Source organism: Ornithorhynchus anatinus, chromosome 20 (genome assembly GCF_004115215.2).
Source record: "Ornithorhynchus anatinus isolate Pmale09 chromosome 20, mOrnAna1.pri.v4, whole genome shotgun sequence".
Taxonomy (NCBI): Eukaryota; Metazoa; Chordata; class Mammalia; order Monotremata; family Ornithorhynchidae; genus Ornithorhynchus; species Ornithorhynchus anatinus.
In genome coordinates this window covers 26,586,836-26,608,219 of record NC_041747.1, presented here as the reverse complement: position 1 = coordinate 26,608,219, position 21,384 = coordinate 26,586,836, and the positions used below count along the sequence as shown (strand labels likewise).

Genomic DNA, 21,384 nt, shown 5'->3' with positions numbered 1-21,384 from the left:
GTGGTGCGCAAAAGTCTCCACTCAATCAATCAATTGTACTTATTGAGCACTTACTGTGGGCAGAGTGCTGCACTGGGTGCTGGGAAGAGTGGACATTCCCCTTCTCTCTCTTCTTTCTCCCCCTCCTCTCTCCCTTTCCTCATTTTCCTCTGTGTTGTCTTCCTCACTTCTCTCTCTTTCTCCTTCCTCAAAATGTCTTTTCATTCTCTTTTTCGACTGTATTTATTTGAGCACTTGTACAGAACACCGTACTTAACACTTGGGAGAATCTACGATGGACAGACCCAAGTGCATTCTAGAGGTATGGATCCCTCTAGGCTGTCGGTTCGTTGTGGGGAGGGAATGTCTGTTTATTGTTATGTTATATTCTCCCAAGTGCTTAGTACAGTGCTCTGCCCAGAGTAAGCGCTCAATAAATATGATTGAATGCCTAGGTGTCAGAGAAGGGAGGGAAAATTGGGTGGGGAAATGAGAGGGTTGTCAGGGAAGGCTTCTAGGAGGAGATACGAACGTGATAAGGCTTTGATGATGGGGTGACCAGTGGTCTGTCAGAGGGGAAGGAGGAGGGAGCTCCAGAGAGGAGGGAGGAAGTGACCCACGGTTCGACTGCACAGTAAGTAGGTAAGTACCACTCCTCCGGCTCCTTCTTCCTAGCTGAGGGAAGAATGGAGTCGTGTTGCCAGACAGTCAGTCGTATTTACTGAGCACTTACTGTGTGCAGAGTACCGTACTAAGAGCCCAATATAACAACAAACAGACACATTCCATGCCCACAACTCTAGCTTACTGTCTAGAGTACCTACAGTGTTGTAGGTAGTTTAATGTAACACAACTACTGCTGTATACACTGTAAGCCCGTCAAAGGGCAGGGGCTGTCTCTATCTGTCACCGATTTGTACATTTCAAGCGCTTAGTACAGTGCTCTGCACATAGTAAGCACTCAATAAATACTACTGAATATACACAATGATGATGTGACATTTACGTATTAATTCTAAAGCAGTTCAAACCACCACGCATGTGCATTGTGGTAAATCTCTATATCTATAGATTTAGAGATAGATATAGACATATATCTATCTCAGTCAGAACTTCAAGCAACTGTCAGATAAAAGGCTGACACAAGCAGATATAGTAGAGGAAAGTGGGGGAGGGAGGAACTTGAGCCAAAATATTAGAGCCAATCTTTGTTCTTTCAAATTGTTCCAGGTGATTAGAGTTTCAGGTCATATCCCAGAAATCCCAGCCTGGAATGGAAATTAGCTACTTTAAAAGAGTGAAAGAATGGGGCAACTCTGCCAGAAGTTAACAAACCAACTGAAGGAAAGTTACACTTGGTAAAATGAGCTGGCCATTGGTAATATCCAGTCCACCAAAGACTAAGAAAAAAAGAACTAAAATGAACAGATGAGATCTTTCCCATTCCATTAAGTGATATTATTCTCTAACAAAAACACAGTAACAGGATTTTCGTTAAGTACTGCAAGGCCGCTGAAAAATGTTAAACATTTACTGTCAAAAGAGTGTTATCCATCACTTTGCTGGTTTTTTTTCCTCTTGCTCTTTCCTAAAAAGAAGTTCCAAAACATTTTAATTTTTGTGTTGCAGATCATTCAAAAGTTTCGCAGGGCTGTTCTGGTTACCCAGGTCATCCACAATCTCATTAAAATGTACAGGTAGGGACTGTCTACAGCTTGATATTAATATTAGAGAGGCAGCATGGCTTAATGGAAAGAGCACGGGCTTGGGAGTCAGAGGTCATGGCTTCTAATCCCAGCTCCCCCGCATATCAGTTGTGTGACTTCGGATAAGTCATTTAACTTCTCTGTGCCTCAGTTACCTCCTCTGTAAAATGGGGATTAAGACTGTGAGCCCCACGTGGGACAACCTGATTACCTTGTAACCTACCGCCTAGAACAGTGCTTGGCACAGAGTAAGTGCTTAACAAATACCTTCATTATTATTACTTTTATCATTATTACTAGGTGCTCTTCTGGACATCCCCGTATTGGGGATGGGAGTAATTGGGAGTAATTAATTGGGAGTAATCCCAATTAAGAGGGGAATTCCTGGGGCCCTGGAGTGAGGGGATAAACTCTCTCCAAGAGAGAGATAGGGGAGACCGGGTGTGGATAGAAGGACATGATGGAGGAAAAGGGATCGGGTGACTGGGAGAGGAGGCGAACGGCAAATGGAGAAGAAGGAAGACCGAGGTAGAAAATGAGAGGTACAGGTGAAATAGAAAGTGTTGGTTGGAACCGAGAAATCTTAATGTTCCCTGGGCCTCAGGTAGTGTAAGATTAGTTCACTTCTCTGAAGATTTCCATTACTGCACAATCAATTACCACCCTATAGTCGACACAGATATAGCAGTGAGTAGGTTGCTGATTTATATTTTGTTTCTTTTGATGAATACCAGCAATAAGAAATGGAAAGAGAACACTAGTAGGGTTTTGCAATATATGCAATATATAATATGCATTTCAATGAATATAAGCAGTAAGATATGGAAACCGGACACTAGTTTGGGGCTCTGCTCTCCAAGATAAAGCAATTTATTCTTCACCGAATACGTACATTTATCTATATTCCCAAGTCTGCTAATGTATTCATAGTCTTAAATCAAGTCAATTATGAAAAATGCTCCATTTTGGAGGAACTCCAAAAGAGCTATGACTTAAATTGTTCCATTCGTGCTGATGGCATTGAGATCGTGTCAATGCAAAGGAAACTCAAACCTAGAGAACTAAACATAACAAGCTCCCAAACAGAAGAAAATATTCTGAAATTATTTTATTCAAGTTAGCACGACTGAGGTGCTTAAGAGTCTTCATTACAATCTATACAACAATAACAATAATAATAACAATAATAATAATAAACTATAGTTTTCAGCGGTTAGGCTAGCACATATAAAGTGCAATGGAAACTTACACTTAACACCAGTATCTTAAGACTGCAAGTTTTCTATTAACCTAACTGACTACCTTTGGAAGCTCTCATTAGAAAAAGAAATCACTGCAAAAATGAATCACTTTTGAACATGACTAAGTGTAGAATTTCCTAGGCAAGGTACAGACCAATTTCTGTTCCACAAGATGTTTAATGCAGATCAATTTGTGTAGTTGCGAATCCAACTTTTTTTGGTTTTGTTATAATTGCAGGAACTCTACTGTACCAAGAGCTGAACTGTTATCATTTACAGAGTTGCAGTTCACTGGAATCAAGACAGAGACGGACGACCTCCTCTTTGACCTGTCTTATTTCAAAGCTAAAATGGAGGTACTTATGCAGTTTTTAGTAACTTACATTCTAAAAAGTTCATTAAGGAACCCAATCGTAAAATCGATGCTGTTAGACTTGCGGAGCATTGCTATCTGCAAGCAGGCAGAAAAGCTGGAGAGTTTTTAGGAAATTTTCCCAATCTGTGAGACTGAGTCAGATTGTTGCCATTCAGAAGAGAGAAAAATGTTACGGAACAGAACTTTGTGAAATAACCTTACATAAATTGGTAACTTCTTCCTCAACAAAACATGTTTGGTTCCCAAAGGAGTAAATCTAATGGGATTACTCAGAAGATGTGTGTACTAGAGTGAGGCTTTCATCCTCATCATTTTTGGGGGGTGTTTGTTAAGGTCTTACTTGGGTGTCAGGCCCTGTACTAAGTGCTGGGGTAGATACGAGATAACGGGGTTGAACACAGTATTTACTGAATGCATTCTATGAGCAGTGCACTGTGGTTGGGAGCAAATGATAAACTTATATGATGTGCCCCCTGACCTCAAGGAGTTTACAGTCTAATGGGGAGGACAGGGAGACATTTATTCAGGCAACAGCAATCAGAGCAAACAAGATCTAACTGCAACAAAAGTCAGCAAAATGGCAATTGTGGTTACTTCACTGTGTTCAATTCAATTCTTAATGCTTTTAGTTTTCGATGTCAGAAACAGCACGGTCTAATGGAAAGAGCACGGGCCTGGGGGCCAGAGTATCCGGGTTCCGATCCCGGCTCTGCCAATGGCTTGCTGTGTGATCTTGGGCAAGTCACTTAACTTATCAGATCCCTCTTCTGCAAAATGGGGATTCAATACCTATTCGCTCTCCTACTTAGACTATGAGCCCTATGTGGGACCTGATTGATCTTCTATCTATCCCAGCGCTTAGTACCGTGGTTGGCACATAGTAAGCGCTTAACAATTACCATCATCTAACCGTTTGAGCTATTTGCAGATGAAACCATTTTTGGCTGCTTTGAAGGGCATGTGTACATTGAGATTAGCTGGAGGACAGTTAAGAGGACCCTGAGGGATAGGGACCATATCTAATTCCTCCCTGTGTATTCTCTCCCAGCACTTAATACAGAGCTCTGCATCCTATAATTACTTTGCCCTCTTTCAAAGCCTTTTTGAAGACACATCTTTTCCAAGAGGCTTTCCCTGACTAAGCCCTCTTACTCTCAGTAAGAGTACTCTCAGTGCTCTGCACATAGTAAGCGCTCAGGAAATACTATTGAATGAATGAATCCTCCTGCATCACCCCGACTCGCTCCCTTCATTCATCACCCCCACCCAGGCCCACAACAGCTATGTACATATCTGGAATGTATTTATATTGATGTCCGTCCCCCCCTCTTGGCTTTAAGCTTGTTGTGGGTTTGGAATGTGTCTGTTTATTGTTGTATTGTACTCTCCCCAGAGCTGAGTACAGTGCTCTGCACATAGTAGGTGCTCAATAAATGTGATTGACTGATTGACTGACTGATGATTACTACTACTACCAAGGAGTTTATAGTCTAGTAGGAGAGAAAGACACAAAACTACAGGAAAGAGAGAGAGGAAAAATGATTCTCAGTTATGACATTGCTGGAATATACGAGAACGGAGCCGATCCAGCGAATCGAAGCGTGGCACCTATAATGCCTGCTCTGCAGCCATAAACCTGTTTTTCTTGGCAAACCGACCGACATAAAGATTTACAGCTGTTGTGGCCTATGTAACCAAGGAGCTGCATTCTGCCGAAGAAAGGCCTAATGAGATTAATTGACTCAAAACATATGTCGCTTTACTTTCTATCAACGTCCAACAGATCTCCCTCGTCGATCACCCTCGTCTACTCGTGTTCTGAATTCTACAAACATTTGATTTGAGCACCTAAGCATTTAATTTGTCATTCATAATTATTTAACAAGAATTTCAAAGGGGAAACGTACTTGTGTGATTTGTCCCATATGGGAAATGTATACCAGGAAACTACATAGGAGCTTGCATGTTTATTTTCAATGAACCGCTCGGAGAGTTTTAGTAACACAGGTGTTTTACCTGAGGCGAAACAGCTCTTTGGAGATGGACATATCCCTTCGTTGTGTGGTATGTGCTACTATCATGGAACCCACTGCAAGGAAACTGAGCTTGGATTTCCATCCTGAAACATCTAAACAAGGAATTTCAGAGTCAACACAGTCAAATCCTCAGCACTCACATAAGTAGCAAATAAGCAGTTTTTCTCTGCATCAGAGCCAAGTATAGCTTAGAGGAAACCTTGGTAAAATACCCTGAGGTTATTCACGATTAACCTGTGACTCCTTCAAAGCCACTGCAATTCAAATTAAAATAAAACAAAGCAAACCGCTAGTGGTGTGCAGGCCTCCATAAACTGTGCTTGCATAAGGCTTAGTTAAGTAAAAAAGTAAAACATCTTAGCCGAAAATGCCATACTGCAGCAGAGCAGAGATGCCAGAAGGTTTCACCTGCTCTTACCTGGAAAAAAAATCGTGATTTTCTTTGTCTTTTTGAAGTTGCTTCTTCCTGCTCTTGGCTCATCGGTAGAGAGAGCCTAAGTCAGCCCGAGAGAATCAATCTGCCACAGGGGCAAAACAATTTTTATTCCAAATTTGTGAAAGACTCTTAAGATGCTTTCAGATTACTACCAGAGCAGATACAATCTCAGTGGATGGCACTAATGACCAAACTTGCCTCTTGCTGGAAATGTAAAATTTTTAGAGGGTACCTCTGTTCAATTTAAAAAACAGGGTGAGTGTTTTTGTTTACCTCCTTCCACTTTTTCCTATGAGATAGACTTAAACTGTGAAGCCGAAGAGTTAATTTATTTTAAGCATTTTTCTATTTAGCTCCTAGGAGTGTGAATTTTTTTATGCTCACATAGTGGAAAAAAAGCTCTCAGAAGACTTGGAGCTGTGGATTCTCTGATTTGAATAATCTCACTCTGACTCTATATAAAGTGATTGGGATATTCTTTTCTACAGAAAAAAATCAGCAATGAGGCCCGGATAATCCTTTCAGGACCACCAGAAAATCGGAGTCCGACTGACATCAAAACAGTAAGATTGGAGAAACGATGCATGTTTCTTCAAAATATTAAGATACCATCATGTTATTACAAGAAAAAAATCTATTGACTACTTCACATTACCTTGAGTGAACATGAGTAAAATAATCTTTTCGAGGTAACCGGTCTTTATGGAGGGGAAGCTGAGGTAAGCCAAGTTCAATTTCCCAGGAACCTTGTGCCTCTAGGCTTCTAAACCTATGGTCAAAAGCTTCTTACTGGTTTTCAAGCCAGTTCTAGCACAGGCTGGGTTTGGGTTGAAACCTCAGAACAGTATTATTTAGAATTTCAGATGTTCTACAAGCTTGTTGTGGGAAGGGGACAAGTCTACTGACTCTGTTGTACTGAACTCAGACAGTAGTATTTATTGAGTGCTTACTGTGAGTGGAATACTGTACTAAGTGCTTGGGAGAGTACAAGATAACAAAATAACAGATACATTCCCTGCCCACAATGAGCTTACAGCCTAGGGGGCTCTCCCAAGTGCACAGTACAATGTTCTGCACCCGGTAAGGGCTCAATAAATTCCACCAATTAATTACATGCCCTACACTGAATTTTGGGGGGCTCTCTAATATGTAACAAATACCTTTGGGAAAGAGCCAAAAAGCATTCGGTGCCAAGCATCTCATTCTAATCAACTTATCGAGCAAACCACAGGTAATTCTGACATCTTAGATTTATACTAGCCCTCCCCTCCCCGCTCCAGCCATCAAGTAAGTGAACAATTCCCACGACACCCTGGTGAGGTAGGGGAAAGGAAGGTGCAAAATGCCCATTCTACAAAAGAAGAAACAAGTCAAGTGAATATAAGTGAAATCCCCAGAGTCAGACCTGAGGCAGTCCGTGAGCCAATTACCTCACGGCACATCTTCAAGCAAGGTGGCCGTGCGGAGGCAGAGGAATGGCGGAGATGGAAAAACATGTGCCCATCCAAGGCAGTGCCTTTGTGAACAGAGTCCAGCGAGGAGAACCACTGACTCTGGATCAATCTGATTAGCTTGCATCTGCCCCACTGCTTAGTACAGTGCCTGGCACATAGTAGGCACTTAACTAATACCATTAAAAAAAGGAGCTGGATCAGGGGTCAGCCTGGAGAAACACTGTAGGTGTGATGGTGTCAAAGGGGCTTTCACCCCACAGGAAGCAGCGTAGCCGAGTGGAAAGAGCAAGGGCTTGGGAGTCAGTGGACGTGGGTAATAATCACAATAATAATAATAATAACAATAATGTTGGTATTTGTTAAGCGCTTACTATGTGCAGAGCACTGTTCTAAGCGCTGGGGTAGATAGAGGGTAATCAGGTTGTCCCACGTGAGGCTCACAGTTAATCCCCATTTTACAGATGAAGGTAACTGAGGCACAGAGAAGTTAAGTGACTTGCCCACAGTCACACAGCTGACAAGTGGCAGATCCGGGAATCGAACTCATGACCTCTGACTCTGAAGCCCAGGCTCTTTTCCACTGAGCCACGCTGCTTCCCCAATCCTGATTGGGGAATCCTGATCCTAATCTTGATTCCGCCACTTGTCTGCTGTGTGACCTTGGGTAAGTCATTTCACTTCTCTGGGCCTCAGTTCCCTCCTCTGTAAAATGGGGATTAAGACTGTGAGCCCCGTGTGGGACAGGGATTGTGTCCAACTCCATTATCTTGTATCTACCCCGGAGCACAGAACACTTTTTGGCATATAGTCAGCACTTAACAAATACCGCAATTCTTCTTGTTATTATTATTACCATGATTTCACATGTCGTACTGAATGGTGAGGGGATGGTGAAGTTATCTCTGTCTCGGGGCACTCCAGTGACTGAACCCGGGCCTGAAAGTTTACTGTGGAGCAGCGGAATCCTGATTTCTTGTTTCCCAATCTAAGGGTCTGTCCCTTATTCCATTTTGCCTCTGGGCACTACGGAAGGACACTTTTGGAGACCAGTACTGTAGCCAGATATTTGTGCAGTGCTAAGGAATGCACACCCGCACCCAGCTTTTAAACATTGTTATTCACGAGATGCAGCAATCATGAGGTGCCGATACAGAACTGTCATGGAGATATGAATTTTAAGTAATCTATAGGATATTGAGTGCATCTTGCTTTATTTTATCACCTTTTTGTCAGACACTCTTAAATGTGAATTGAGTTATTCGCAAAACCTGGTGTCTTCACAAAGTTAAAAAAAGAAGTCATGCTTGCCAGCTACTGGCGGAGGAGTTTTAATGTCAGGATTTCCAGCACACTCCTCAATTCCTTTTCCATAGGAACTATGCTTTCTGTTACTTAAGAACAGTTTTTCCTGTGAGCATGAGAGCCAGGAGAAATTAATTCAAAATTCCAATTCCTTACTTTCCTTCTACTTTTACTGAAGGCCTGTGTAATTCTGTTTCTTCATAGACTGACATCTTTTTCATGCCAGCTTTAAACTGAGCCTTCAGAGTTGGATTTTTAAACATATACCGTTAACTTCTGTGGCTCTGTTTTTCAATATGTATATTAGCAAGGTGAAGCCTAGTGGAAAGAGCACGGGTCTGGGAGTCACAGGATTTGGATTCTAATCCGGGCTTGTCACTTGTCACTAATCCTTGGGCAAGTCCCTTAACTTCTCTGTTCCTCAGTTTCCTTGTCTGCAAAATGGGAATTTAATACTTGTTCTCCCTCTTGCGAAGACTGTGAGCCCCATGTGAGACGGGGACTCTGTCCAAATTAATTATCTACCCCAGTGCGTAACAGTGCTCAGCCCATAGTAAGTACTTAACAAATAGCACACTTAATATATTTGATAAAGCAATCCTTGGCACTTTAGTATTGTAATCAAATGCAGTTTTATCTACAAGGGCCAAATTCCTTTAAAACAAACAAACAAAAATATCGCTGTTGGTCTTTCATTCTTACTTTCTGTTCCTACTCCTCACCCCTCTTAAAATGCTCACATTTATTAATCTCCTCATTTTTACTCCTTCCAGTGAGCGTCTGCCTCGAGCTTTCTTCTGTTTCTTCTGAGGTGAACTGTGACTCCCCACAGCTATTTCCAACGGTGCTTTTCTCGTCTTCGTTTTTAGAGATGCTGCCAGGGTTTCTTAAAATAGACCCCTCTGAAACAGCAGCTCGCTTCATATCCTCCTGTTTCTCTTTTTTTCTCCTAATTGCAGGCGATGTTGTCTTTGCGGGCTTCTGTTGGCACTTTCTCGAAATACCCCGTTCACATTCAAGAAAAACTGGCCAAACTGGGCTCGTATGAATGGTACGTTCGATTGGATGGATGATTAGAGAGGGAGATGAAAAAAAAAACCAAAAGTCTGGTTCAAAACCACTGGTCTAGTCGGGACTGGTATAAGCCTTTCAACAATAATAATAATAATTATTATGGTATTTGTTAAGCGCTTACTATGTGCCAAGTATTGTTCTAAGCACTGAGTAGATACAAGATAATCAGGTTGTCTCATGTGGGGCTCACGGTCTTAATCCCCATTTTCCAGATGAGGGAACTGAGGCCCAGAGAAGCGAAGTGATTTCCAAGGTCACACAGCAGACAGGTGGCAGAGCCGGGACTAGAACCCATGACTTTCTGACTCCCAGGCTCGTGCCCTATCCGTTAAGCCCTGCTGCTTCCGTATATTTCAAGAGATGCAGTTAAATATGGAGGTGATCCTCAGGATTTTGGAGACTTTTGTAGCAAAGAAAACTTCTTGCAACCCTTGGCCGCCCTTCTGCTTTGCCGGTATAAAGTGATAGTTAATATTTTTCTATTTAATGTTGAGAAATGTTTCCACCATAGTGCTTATTATTCTTATTTCTTTTTTTATATTTAGAATGAGTGCTATTTAGCTATATAATAAAGTCACAATGAACGAGGCAGGAGTACTGAATTGGTGCCATTATTCTACAAGGCCCTTGTGTTGAACGCTGTCTTTTCTTAGAGAGCTACGTGCTTTCATTTCACTAAATGACATGGTGAATGTTGCTGCTTTGATTCAGAGCACTCTCATTGTATAGGGAAAGAAATGACTAGGTCTCCCAATAAGTGATTATTCATTTATTCAGTGGATTCAATATGGCTGATTCTCATTTTGCAAACATCATATTTACTACTAGAAATCCTTCCTTTTTGTAAAGAAGTACCTATAGATCTTAGTTCAGGTAGACTTCTAAATGGGCTAGTGCAAATCCACATGCCATCACTGCGTTTCCAATTAGAGAGTTCAAGCTCAGCTTCAGGATACTTTTCTAATCCACCCTGCTGGGTCCAATAATAGGTTTGATAATTCAGACACTGATGCCACTGTTTTTTGTCCAAATTTACAATAATTCCCATCTGTATAGCCTGTCTTTTTTACGGCATTTTTAAATGGTATTTGTAAAGCTTTGTGCCAGGCACTGTTCTAAGCGCTGGGGTAGACACAAAGTAATCAGGTCGGACACGCTCCACGTTCCCAATGGGGCTCACAGGCTTAATCGCCATTTTTTAGATGAGGTAACTGAGGCACTGAGAAGTGAAGTGACTGCCCAAGGTCACAGAACAGACAAATGGGAGAGCCGGGATCGGAAGGCAGGTCCTTCTGACTTGCGGGCCCATGCTCTGTCCACTAGACCATGTTGTTTGTTAAGTGCTTACTTTGTGTCAAGCACTGTTCTAAGCCCTGGGGTAGATACGAGTTCAGCACGTTGGACACGGTCCCTGTCCCACATGAGACTCACAGTCTAGTTTTAAAGGAACAACTCTCATTTCCTTCGAAAAACAATCATTCCCATGTGATGTTCAACTCGGGCGATCGGATGAACCAAATGTGTTGGGAAGTTGATTGTATACTGTCAGCAGGTAATGACATCTTATTGTAACGCGAACAAAAATTAGGCTTTTATTTTGGAAAGGACGGTAAGAATGACCACTTCCGAGCTAGAGGTCTTCATTTGAACTCCTTGAAGGTTTAAGTAAGGTGGACACATGATCGTTTCTGAGTAACTTGCTGTTTGGGTGAATTCTCCTAGAGAAATTCACTCTATCGTGCACAGGATAGGATCAGGGCATAAAATGAATGTGTGACCTGAAAATAAATTTTTGAACATTCTTATATACCCAGAATATCTTGTATTCTGACAGTTTTCCCCTCTGGATTAACAGTGATTTTAATCTCTGTATTACGATATCTATGTCTACACTTACATACCTGTAGATGGAGAAATAAATTATTTCAGGATTTTGTTTTTGCATGCTGTGAGGATGACTGGTCTTAGGTATGAGGGATTTCCTAGGCTAAAAAAACACTCCCTGACAGAAAGCGACCCTCTTCCTGGGTGAAAGAAATGACCTAAATTCCAATCTCTGCCCTGACTGTCAAGACTTGTGCAAATGAATCAGGGCTTGAAAAAGAAATTGCTGCAAAGATGATACATCCAGTGCGACAGTCATGCACTGAACAGGATTCAAAATTTCCCCTTCCTCAGTCAGTTGATGAAATCAGACAGAGCCCGCACACCCGTATGACAGTCGGTTCAAGGGAGAACAGATCAAGTAACAAGCGACTCAAAGGAGAACAGACCAAGTGAAAATTCACAAGCAAACAAAACATAACTAAATAAAAGGAGACCTTTTAATCACCTATTTCAGAAACGAGACTGAGTTTTATGGGTCCTAAAGACCGATACAATAGCAGCTCTGAATTTCAAACAGGTCTATTCAAACCATCACCAACTAAACCAAGAACAGTTATACTCTTTTTGAATCCATATTTAAACTTCCAAGAGCCAAATCTGGTCCAAATGGAAACTAGCGATCGAATGGCTTTCTATTTTGCCCAGGAACTAAGGTGCAAATAGGAACTCGGTCACTGGAAACTATCGGAAGCATGTACAAAGCAGCCGATCGTATTACTGAGCACTTACCGTGTGCAAAGCACTGTGCTAAACGCTGCAGAGAGTACAAAATGACCGAATCTGTAAACACATTCCCTGCCCACTGTGAGCTTACAGTCTAGAGGGAGAGACAGACATTAATATAAATAAATACTTTACAGATATGTCCATAAGTGCTGGTGTTGAGGAAGGGGAGAATAAAGGGAGGAAATCAGGGAGACCGGAAGGGAGTGGGAAAAGAGAAAATGAGGGCTTAGTCAGGGAAGGCCTGTTGGAGGAGATAAGCCTTTAATATGGCTTTGAAGATGGGGAGGGTAATTGTCTGTTGTATATGAAGAGGGAAGGCGTTCCAGGCCAGAGGCAGAAGGTGGGCGAGAGGTCAGTGAAGAGATAGATAAGATCGAGGTACAGTGAGGAGGTTGGTATTAACGAAGCAAAGTGTGTGGACTGGGTGGCAAAATGAGGTAAGAGGGGGCAAGGTGATCAAATGATTAAAAGCTGATGTTAAGGAGCTTCTGTTTAATGCAGAAATGGAGGGGCAGCTACTGCAGGTTTGGGGGGAGTGGGGATATATGGACTGAGCGTTTTTGTAGAAAAATGATCCAGGCAGCAGAGTGAAGTATGGACTGGAGCGGAGAGAGAGACAGGAGGCAGGGAGGTCAGCAAAGAGGCTGATAGAGTAATCAAGGTGGGATAGGATAAATGCTTGGATTAGCGTGCTAACAGTTTGGATGGAGAGGAAAGGGCGCACTTTAGCCTAGCTGGGAGAGCTGAGCCAAGGATAATGCCAAGGTCACGTGCTAGTGAGGCAGAACGGATGGTGCTGCTGTCTATGGAGATAGGAAAATCAGGGGAAGGATAGGGTTTGGGTGTGAAGATAGAGAATTCTGGTGTGGATATGTTAAGTTGGAGGCATCAGAAAAATCCAAATGGATTCTAGAGGGGTGTTAGCATTTTAAAGGCTGCTTTTATAAGGGCTGGTTGGTCTTTATTTTCCTCTCCCCCAATTTTTTTTTTCTAGTTTCGGCCCTGGAAGAGTCATCGCCAGACAAGGACAAGTCCCACAGAACTTCTACTTGATTCTCTCTGGCACGGCTGTTGTCAGACACACCTCGCTCAACACAACGACTGGAGAACTCTGGGCCCAAACCTCCGACATCCTGAAGGCAGGGAAATGCTTTGGGGTACGTGCCCCTTGATTTGTATGACAACTCTATTCAGAAGAGAGCGTTAGGTTTCCAGAGCAATTTTTATCCCTACAAAACTGGATTGAGCCCAACGAGACCCTTTCAGGAGAAAGCCCCCACCCTCAGAAACTGAACTGCATCAGCTCTGAGCAGGTTTTCAGTCCCAAGGTATCCATGGCTAGACCAAGGCTCATCTTACTCCATCATTATCCTAATTATCCAAATCCAAATATTTTTCAAGATCTTTAGCTTCATCTAGCATACAGTTTGGAAGCCTAAAGCCTAGGCTGATACACAGCCTTAATTAGGCTCTCCTTTGTGCAAGAGAATCGCAGGAAAGGTTTTCAAATAATAATTTAACCGTAATTCAACAGTGGGGAGAAAAAAATCCTGCCCAAATCACTGTGACGGTAGTCTAACACCACGAATGTTGTAGATGACTCCTTTGAGTTCAAACCATTTGTTATATTATTATTTCCCTTATGGAATTCCAGGCCGTTTGCTACTTATATATGGGGTTTGGTTTCCAAGCCCCCCTCTGGCTTTGGCTGAACAGAGAATGCTAGTTAGTTTTGATTTATTGCCCTAATACTGAAATAGAATTTTTTTATTTTATCTTATATTTTCTGCAGGCATTTTTATAGGCATTCTTTTTAATAATTCAGATACATTGCTTATACTTTTTTTCAGGATGTGGCCATTTTGACTCAGGCTAGGAGAAAAGCCACAGTCGTCTGTCATGATACTGTTTCCCTACTGGCTGTTTCCAGACAGGTGAACTTTTTATTTGAGAAATGTTGGAAGTTCACGATCTTTATTTGTGACCAGGGTTCTGCTTGAGTGAATAGGGGCCTCTTGTTAAGAACGGCCGTGCGTGCTTGGTGAGATGATGAAGTAGCATACCTAATGTGTGAGAGTGATAATAATAATAATAATTGTGGTGTTTGCTAAGTGTTTACTCTGTATTAGAGAAGCAGCATGGCGTAGTGGACAGAGCATGGATCTGGGAGTTATTTTGTCCCCCTTACATTATAAAGCCCCATATGGGACAGGAACCGTGTCTAGTGTGAATATCTTGTAGCTACCCTAGCACTTAGTATAGACCTTAACAAAGACCACAGTTGTTATTTTTCTATTTGATCATTTTCCGGTACAAATTCTTTTATCAGTGCCATGTTCAGCACTAGCAGAATGATTTATAAGCCTGCCATTTGTTGTTATTACATAATGTATGGCTGCAAATTGATTGATTGACTGCTTACCGTGAGCAACTCATAAATACCCTGAATGGTGGTGTATGGAGGAGGTTTTCAAGAGTGGAAATTCCACTCATTAAGCAAGATCCCCAGACTGACAGGGTCCTTCACGCCACTGAGTCAGGAATGGGGGTGGAAATCTAGCACATACCTCAGATAATAAAGACTAACTTCCAGTCAAATATAAATAACTTCTTCCAGTTCCAGGAATCTCATCATTATATTAGCAATAATAATAATAATAATCATGGTATTTGTTAACTGCTATGTGCCAGGCACTGTACTAAGCACTGGGGTGGATACAAGCTAGTCAGGTTGGACAGAGTCCCTGTCCCACATAGGGCTCACAGTCTTAATCCCCATTTGTCAGATTAGGTGACTGAGGTACAGAGAAGCAAGTGGCTTGCCCAAGGTCAAACAGTAGACAAGTGACAGAGTCAGGATTAAAACTCAGGTCCTCCTGACTCCCAGACCCATGCTCTATTCACTAGCAATGCTTCTTCTCTCAGTATTTACGAACATCTTGAATGGGAATTCTAGGTTCTGCTTGGTGATCGGCCAATGACAAAATTAAAAAAGGGTTTCAGGAGATTACAGTCTAGAGGGAGAAAAGGCTTCTCCCAATTTAGACTGTAAGCTTGTTGTGGGCCGGGAATGTGTCTACCAACTCTGTTATATTGCACTCTCCCATGTGCTTAGTACAGTGTTCTGCACACAGTAAGCGCTCAATAAATACAATGGATTGATTGATGGAGATTGGCTTAAGAGGAAAATAGTACAAAAGAAAATAACTCAAGATACAGATTAAATTATGACATCTGCCAAAAATATAGTGAGAGATTCTTTAGGGGGTAAATTGGGCAAAGAGGATTCTCAAAATTCCCAGGTCAGGAGGAGTTTTAGATGAAGCTGAATCTCAAGGCTGATTTGAGCCTGAATTCACTAAGTTCTTTGAATTTGGGGAATTGAGAGCATTAGCTAAATGGTGGTTGCTCATTCAGGTGTGAATGATATTTTGAATTTTGGTGCCCAACTCTTATAGGCTTTAAAGCTGAATTTGTTCTTAAAGAAGACCTTCTGGGCATATTATAAAGTAGCTAGAATGTGGTGTCGTTCCCCCAAGGCCATATTTAATTAAATCAGTGTACACAAATCAAAATTTTAAGCTTTTCATTATCTGTGAGTTTAAAATCAAAAGGCAAACTAATCGGAAAGCATGACTTGAGTATTGTTGAGGCGACGCATGCTTTCACATATCTTGAGAGATTTGTAATTCTGAAGCACAGCTGAATGATTTTCCTTGCCATAATTTCATTTAAAAAACACACCTGGTTGTACTTGATGTATGATGGTCTGGGTAGACTCACTGTTCTCCAGAAGTGATTCTGTGCCATCACAACTCCCCGAATCCTAATGAAGGAACCCCCGAGTTCCCACTCAATATTCAGTTTAGAAGCACCATGGTGGACGGTTGGATATGAAGGAGGGGGAGCTCCAGGCTGGAGGGAGGAGGTAGGCCAGGAAAGGGATCGACAAGTTCAAGATGCACAGATTACTTCCTATGTGTACAACCCTGTACTAAGCACTTGGGTGAGTCCAACTGAGTAAGAGGCACAGATCCTACCCTCGAGGAGTTTAAAGTTGAACCTCAAATCCGTTCATCTTTACGGTGTTATGTACAGTTGGTGAAACTCGTTTAACTTTTTTCATTATTTTCATATATTAGCACTGGAAGTGATAAAAGTATTCAGAACATCATTCTAAATGTTCACCTTCTCAACATCAAGCCACAGCATTTGACTCATTGACCTTCTGCTCTAATGGATTCCATGTTTTGTGGCTATGTGCCTTGTGAATTTATTTTCACTTTATTCACTCTCAGTTTATTGGCTCTGATTTTAGGTGACCTTTTTCTTACTTAGAGAAATTACAGTTTTTACCATGCTGCTAACTGGTTTGAAGACATAAGTTATATCCCTTAACCTTTCTGCTTTGGAGACCAGGTGCTCCTTGTAAATTCTAGTTCTTGCAATCTGCATGAATTCTTTTCGACAAAGTTGCTTAGAGCTGGAAAGAATACCCCAAACCACCTACCTTACCACAAGCCTCCCCAAACTACTGCAGATAGAGGGGTGTCCTATTTCACATAAAATCTCCAGAGTAGTGAAAATGTATCTGGACCCATAAAAAAAACAAACATTGGAAATCTCCTTACTCCAAGAACAGTATTTAGCTACTTTATTTCAGATTAATATTGTAGATGGTTGTTTTTTTTCAAAGTTTCCTGGGATCTACTGTCACTGGTCTATGTAAACTGTAAACCCCTGCTGGGACAGGGACTCTAATCTGTTTATGTTGTAATTACCCAGTTTTTAGCATAGTGTTTAGGACATAATAACTAATTACCGAGGAAACTACTGGATTCCATCATCTCTTGAGTTAACCCGACCTATTCTGGGTTAGATTTGTCCACAGAGGATTGGCCTAGAAACTCCACAACACTCTGGGGAAGAAGAGAAGCAGCTGACCTAGTGGAAAGAGAATGGACCTGAGAGTCAGAGGACTTGGGTCTGCTACTTGCGGGCTGTGTGACCTTGGTCAGGTCACTTAACTTCTCTGGGGTCGCACTTCCTTCATCAGCAAAATGGAATTCAATACCTATTCTTCCACCTACTTAGACTGTGAGCCCCATGTGGGGATGATGATCTTGTATCTACCCCAGAGCTTAGTACAGTGCTTGGGACATAGTAAACATTTAACAAACACCACAATTATTATTATGAGGACTCTCTATAAGACAAAACCCAGCACAGGAAGGCTCTATCTTTTCATTTGCCTGATGCCGAAGGGACTGTAGATCAATCTTTTTAGATATACTAGCAAGCGTCAGGAGTTTCGTATTCAAAAATGAAGGCGCTATACACACACACACGAGTATATGTAGTGAGAATACATATACTTTAGAGAACAGAATTGAGTTTGAAACATGGACCCTGGCCTCAAGAAGCTCATCATTCAGGCAGTCAAACAATGGTATTTATTGCGTGCTTGCTTTGTGCAGAGCAGTGTATTAAGGGTTTGGGAGAGTACAATACAGAAGAGTTGGTGGACACGATTTCTTCTTTTCTATTTCTTCTATTTTCATTAAAGAGGGAGACCAGTTAACCACTGTCGATTGTATAATAACCTTTCTCATACACAGTCTTCTATTCTCTATCACAAAAGTAAGTCTCCCCTTCTCAGTTCTGTTTTTAGCCCTCTAGGCAGTAAGGTCCTTGTGAGCAATGAATGAGTTACCAACTCTGTTATATTATACTTTCCCAACTGCTTAGTACAGTGCTCTGCACACGTAAGCACTCAATAGCCACAATAATGATGGTATTTGTTAAGCGCTTACTATGTGCCAAGCACTGTTCTAAGTGCTGGATCATACTTGAGTACAATCTTTACTCACAAAGCAGGGGGGAATCTAAGAGCATCCAAAATGACTTAAATGTTGCTGCCCTTAAGAAGTTTGCTAATTTGAAATTACAAAGTACATCCCAGATATTAATAAATGAAACTAGCCAGTTCTTCCTCACCATTTCTGAGAGTTAAATTGCAGAATTAATTTCAGCAATCACAGGTTTTGGGAGTCAGGGCCTCAGGCAGTTTCTTAGCTTCTCTTTTGGTGTTTTCCTTTGGGTTTTTATTGACAATTTTCTCTGGTCTTCCTAGGACTTTTTAAATATATTTCTCAATAAAGGCACCGGAGAGGGGTCGGACTTCATGAAGTTCCTGAATGGAATTGAACTGCTCTCGGGTTGGCCTATCCAGAAACTGCCTTTCTCTGACCCAAGAATTTGTGTTCACACCTTTTTTAGGTAACTTGTTGCAGTGGAAATGGCACAAAAAGATTAACTTAATCCAACATGCTTGGTCAGAATAGAACTGAGACTTAGATGCTTTTACATTTGGGGATTCAAGTGTTCTTTCCTTCTCTAAAGCTGGTTTCTTTTTGAGAGGAGGTTAGTCATTAGTTTTTGACTGGAATTCTACAAAAATCCTACCAAATCATCTCAAATGCAATGATGAGGTATTTGAAGATTTAAAGGTCACCGAAGAGTTCTCCAAATTAGCTGTATTCTTTTAAGTAAGGGAGAACTAGGGTAGCTCCGCTGAGACCTCATGTAATGAATTCTGGTGTTCTGTCTTCCACTCTGCTTCGGAGCAGAAGGATTCAAAGACACCCCCTTCCAAACTGCTTTACAGATGTTACTGGTTCTACTCTCCCCTGGGCCGAAAACTCTCCTCAACCGTAAATTAGATGCTAAGGGAGATGCATTAACTCTTTCAAACCACCAAGGGCCCACGTAGACAGGTAGAGAAACACAAAGCATAAAAAAGTACCAGTCTCTAATGGATCATGGATACAACAGAGCTGCCTTGTGTTTTTTCCCCATTCTGTGTTTTGTTTTGGTTTCAGGTTTTATTTCCTTGGAGGTTTCTCTCTGTTCTCTCCTTTTATTCTTGTTTTGGGGCTTCACACAAACACTTTAAAAAATGTCCTTTGGCTGAGCTATGTAGCTTATCATGGTTTCTCATGGGGAAATTCAAGGGGAAGTTAGTGATGTTCCCATGAATGGAAGCATTTTTATTTATTGTTTCTCTGGTTTCAAACAAAACAAAACAAAAAATCACAGGGTACCCTAAGACTGCTAACACCTTTTCTGTGATCATTTTCAACTGGGATTAGTAACGGTTTTCTGTCCCAGGCAGCAAAACCCTCCAAACACCGGTTAGGTATGGCACACATTTTCCCATCTCACTCCATCTCTTTTTACCCAGAAGCATCCACACTAATGGCTCTGCTCAAGAATGAGATGCCAACTCATCACAGACATAGATGTTTCGGCCAGGGAGTTTGTGGTCTAATGGGAACAATATTTCTTGACTGTTCCTACTCACTCTACCTCGCTCTCACCTATCTCACCCCCACCTCGCACCCAGATTCTGCCTCTGGTCTGGATCGCCCTCCCTCTTCTTAACCACCGCACAATCACTCTCCCCACCTTCAAAGCCTTATTGAAGGCACATCTCCTGCAAGAGGCCCTTCCTGGCTAAGGCCTCATTTCCTCTTCTCTCACTCCCTTCTGCATCGCCCTGATTGGCTCCCTTTTTTCACACCTCCCTCAGCTCTAAAGCACAAATGTACATATCCATAATTTATTTATTTATATTGTCTGTCTCCCGCTCGAGACTGAAAACTCATTGTGAGGAGGGAATATGTCTACCTATCTGTTATTATGTACCCTCTCAAGTGCTTAGTACAGTTCTCTGGACACAGTAAGTTCTTGATAAATATAATTGATTCTTCCAAGAGGAAAACCCACGAGGCTCTGTTAACTGCAAGGCAAATATTAGTTTGTGGTGTGGGTAAGGGTACTGATCGGGAAAATACTCAAGGGAACTTGTTTTGGAATCTTCTTCCTCTCCCTTCCTCCTCAACTCAACATCAATCACCTACAAGCATCTGGGCCTTTGGGACTGTGTGTCCTGAGTTGGAGACGTCTTGGGGAGGCTTGAACTCCCGAATGGAATTCCTATATGATTTGAACTGCCTTTCTGGAAGTCCGCTGGTCAGCAGATACCCTCAGGCCTGTGTGGGAGCCCGAGGTCCGGCTGAACTGGACACACCCCCATAGGCAGAAAAGATAGTCCTTCTTTCTTGGGAGGCACTTTTGCCTGATGGGTAAATACTGGTGTTTGGAGTCATCTAACAGTGTAACTCGTCACTAGCTAATAAGCCTGAAATCTCTCCTCTTCTGGGGCTGAGTGAATGACTCCAGAAGACAATTTACATTCCTGTTTAACAGTGATATAGATTCCCAAAATACTGGTTGCATGATACAAACCGAGCCTTTTAATGAACTAAATTTCTATGGTAACTAAAGGTTCTTCAGGTAGCCAATCTCTTGTAACATACCCATAACTTTCCTTGTCCTTGGTAAATAGGCAATTAGAATGAATGGAGTTTTGTTCTCTTTTCGCTCTTTCTATCTCAACTTCCAGTTCTTAATTCTTTGATGTGAAAATAGCTTTCTAGCATTCCATGAATAGGGAATGAGGATAGAGATCTGCCAACTTCAAAATGAGAGAGTAAAATAAAATTTTCAGACATTTTGTCCTTTAGCTACTAGGGTTGAGGAGGTTTACAGAAAAACATAAGATTAGTTTTTATCTTTTTTTAAGGTTGGTGAATATTATAATGCTGATTTTCTGTTCTATATCTTTGCAGGTCAGGAATAGTTATAACAAAAGACTCGAAAGCATCTTCCAAAATTTATGTGGTCAAGACTGTAAGTAAATCCACATATTTTCATTTTGGCATGGACTTTGTAGTTGTTTTTCAGATCAGGAGCCCTTGAGTTTGATTTATTATTGAGTTCATAATTGCTGGTACGCATTTCTGTTGAAAGCAAAAATAAGAACCATGACATAGATGTTGATGTTTCTGAGTAAATCATGTATTCTATTCTCAAGAGGAAACCTGTCTAAATTAGCATCAGATGACACGGCCCACGGCCAATACTATGACCCAAGGTTCAGGGACTAGTTCTGAAAGTCCAGTGAACATAGGAGCCAGTACTTATCCTACTAACTTTAAAGATCTGCAGCAGTCACAATGAGAAGTTATATTCCCAAACTTAGCAGAATGGGTAAGGAGAGAACACTGCTTTGTTCAGTCTGACAGCAAGCTGAATAAAACAGA

At 41.6% G+C, this 21,384-nt stretch overlaps 1 protein-coding gene across 1 annotated transcript in view; it reads left to right on the top strand.

Moving 5' to 3' along the window:
- Nucleotides 1–274: 274 nt before the first annotated feature.
- LOC114805930 (cyclic nucleotide-binding domain-containing protein 2-like) overlaps nucleotides 275–21,384 on the top strand; it is a 59,630-nt gene continuing 38,520 nt past the window's right edge. The window contains exons 1-9 of the mRNA XM_039915018.1: nucleotides 275–301; nucleotides 1,609–1,676; nucleotides 3,165–3,282; nucleotides 6,263–6,337; nucleotides 9,490–9,581; nucleotides 13,212–13,374; nucleotides 14,068–14,151; nucleotides 18,351–18,496; nucleotides 20,911–20,971. Coding sequence (XP_039770952.1) covers nucleotides 275–301; nucleotides 1,609–1,676; nucleotides 3,165–3,282; nucleotides 6,263–6,337; nucleotides 9,490–9,581; nucleotides 13,212–13,374; nucleotides 14,068–14,151; nucleotides 18,351–18,496; nucleotides 20,911–20,971 — 834 coding nt within the window. The remainder of the gene's footprint in view (nucleotides 302–1,608; nucleotides 1,677–3,164; nucleotides 3,283–6,262; nucleotides 6,338–9,489; nucleotides 9,582–13,211; nucleotides 13,375–14,067; nucleotides 14,152–18,350; nucleotides 18,497–20,910; nucleotides 20,972–21,384) is intronic.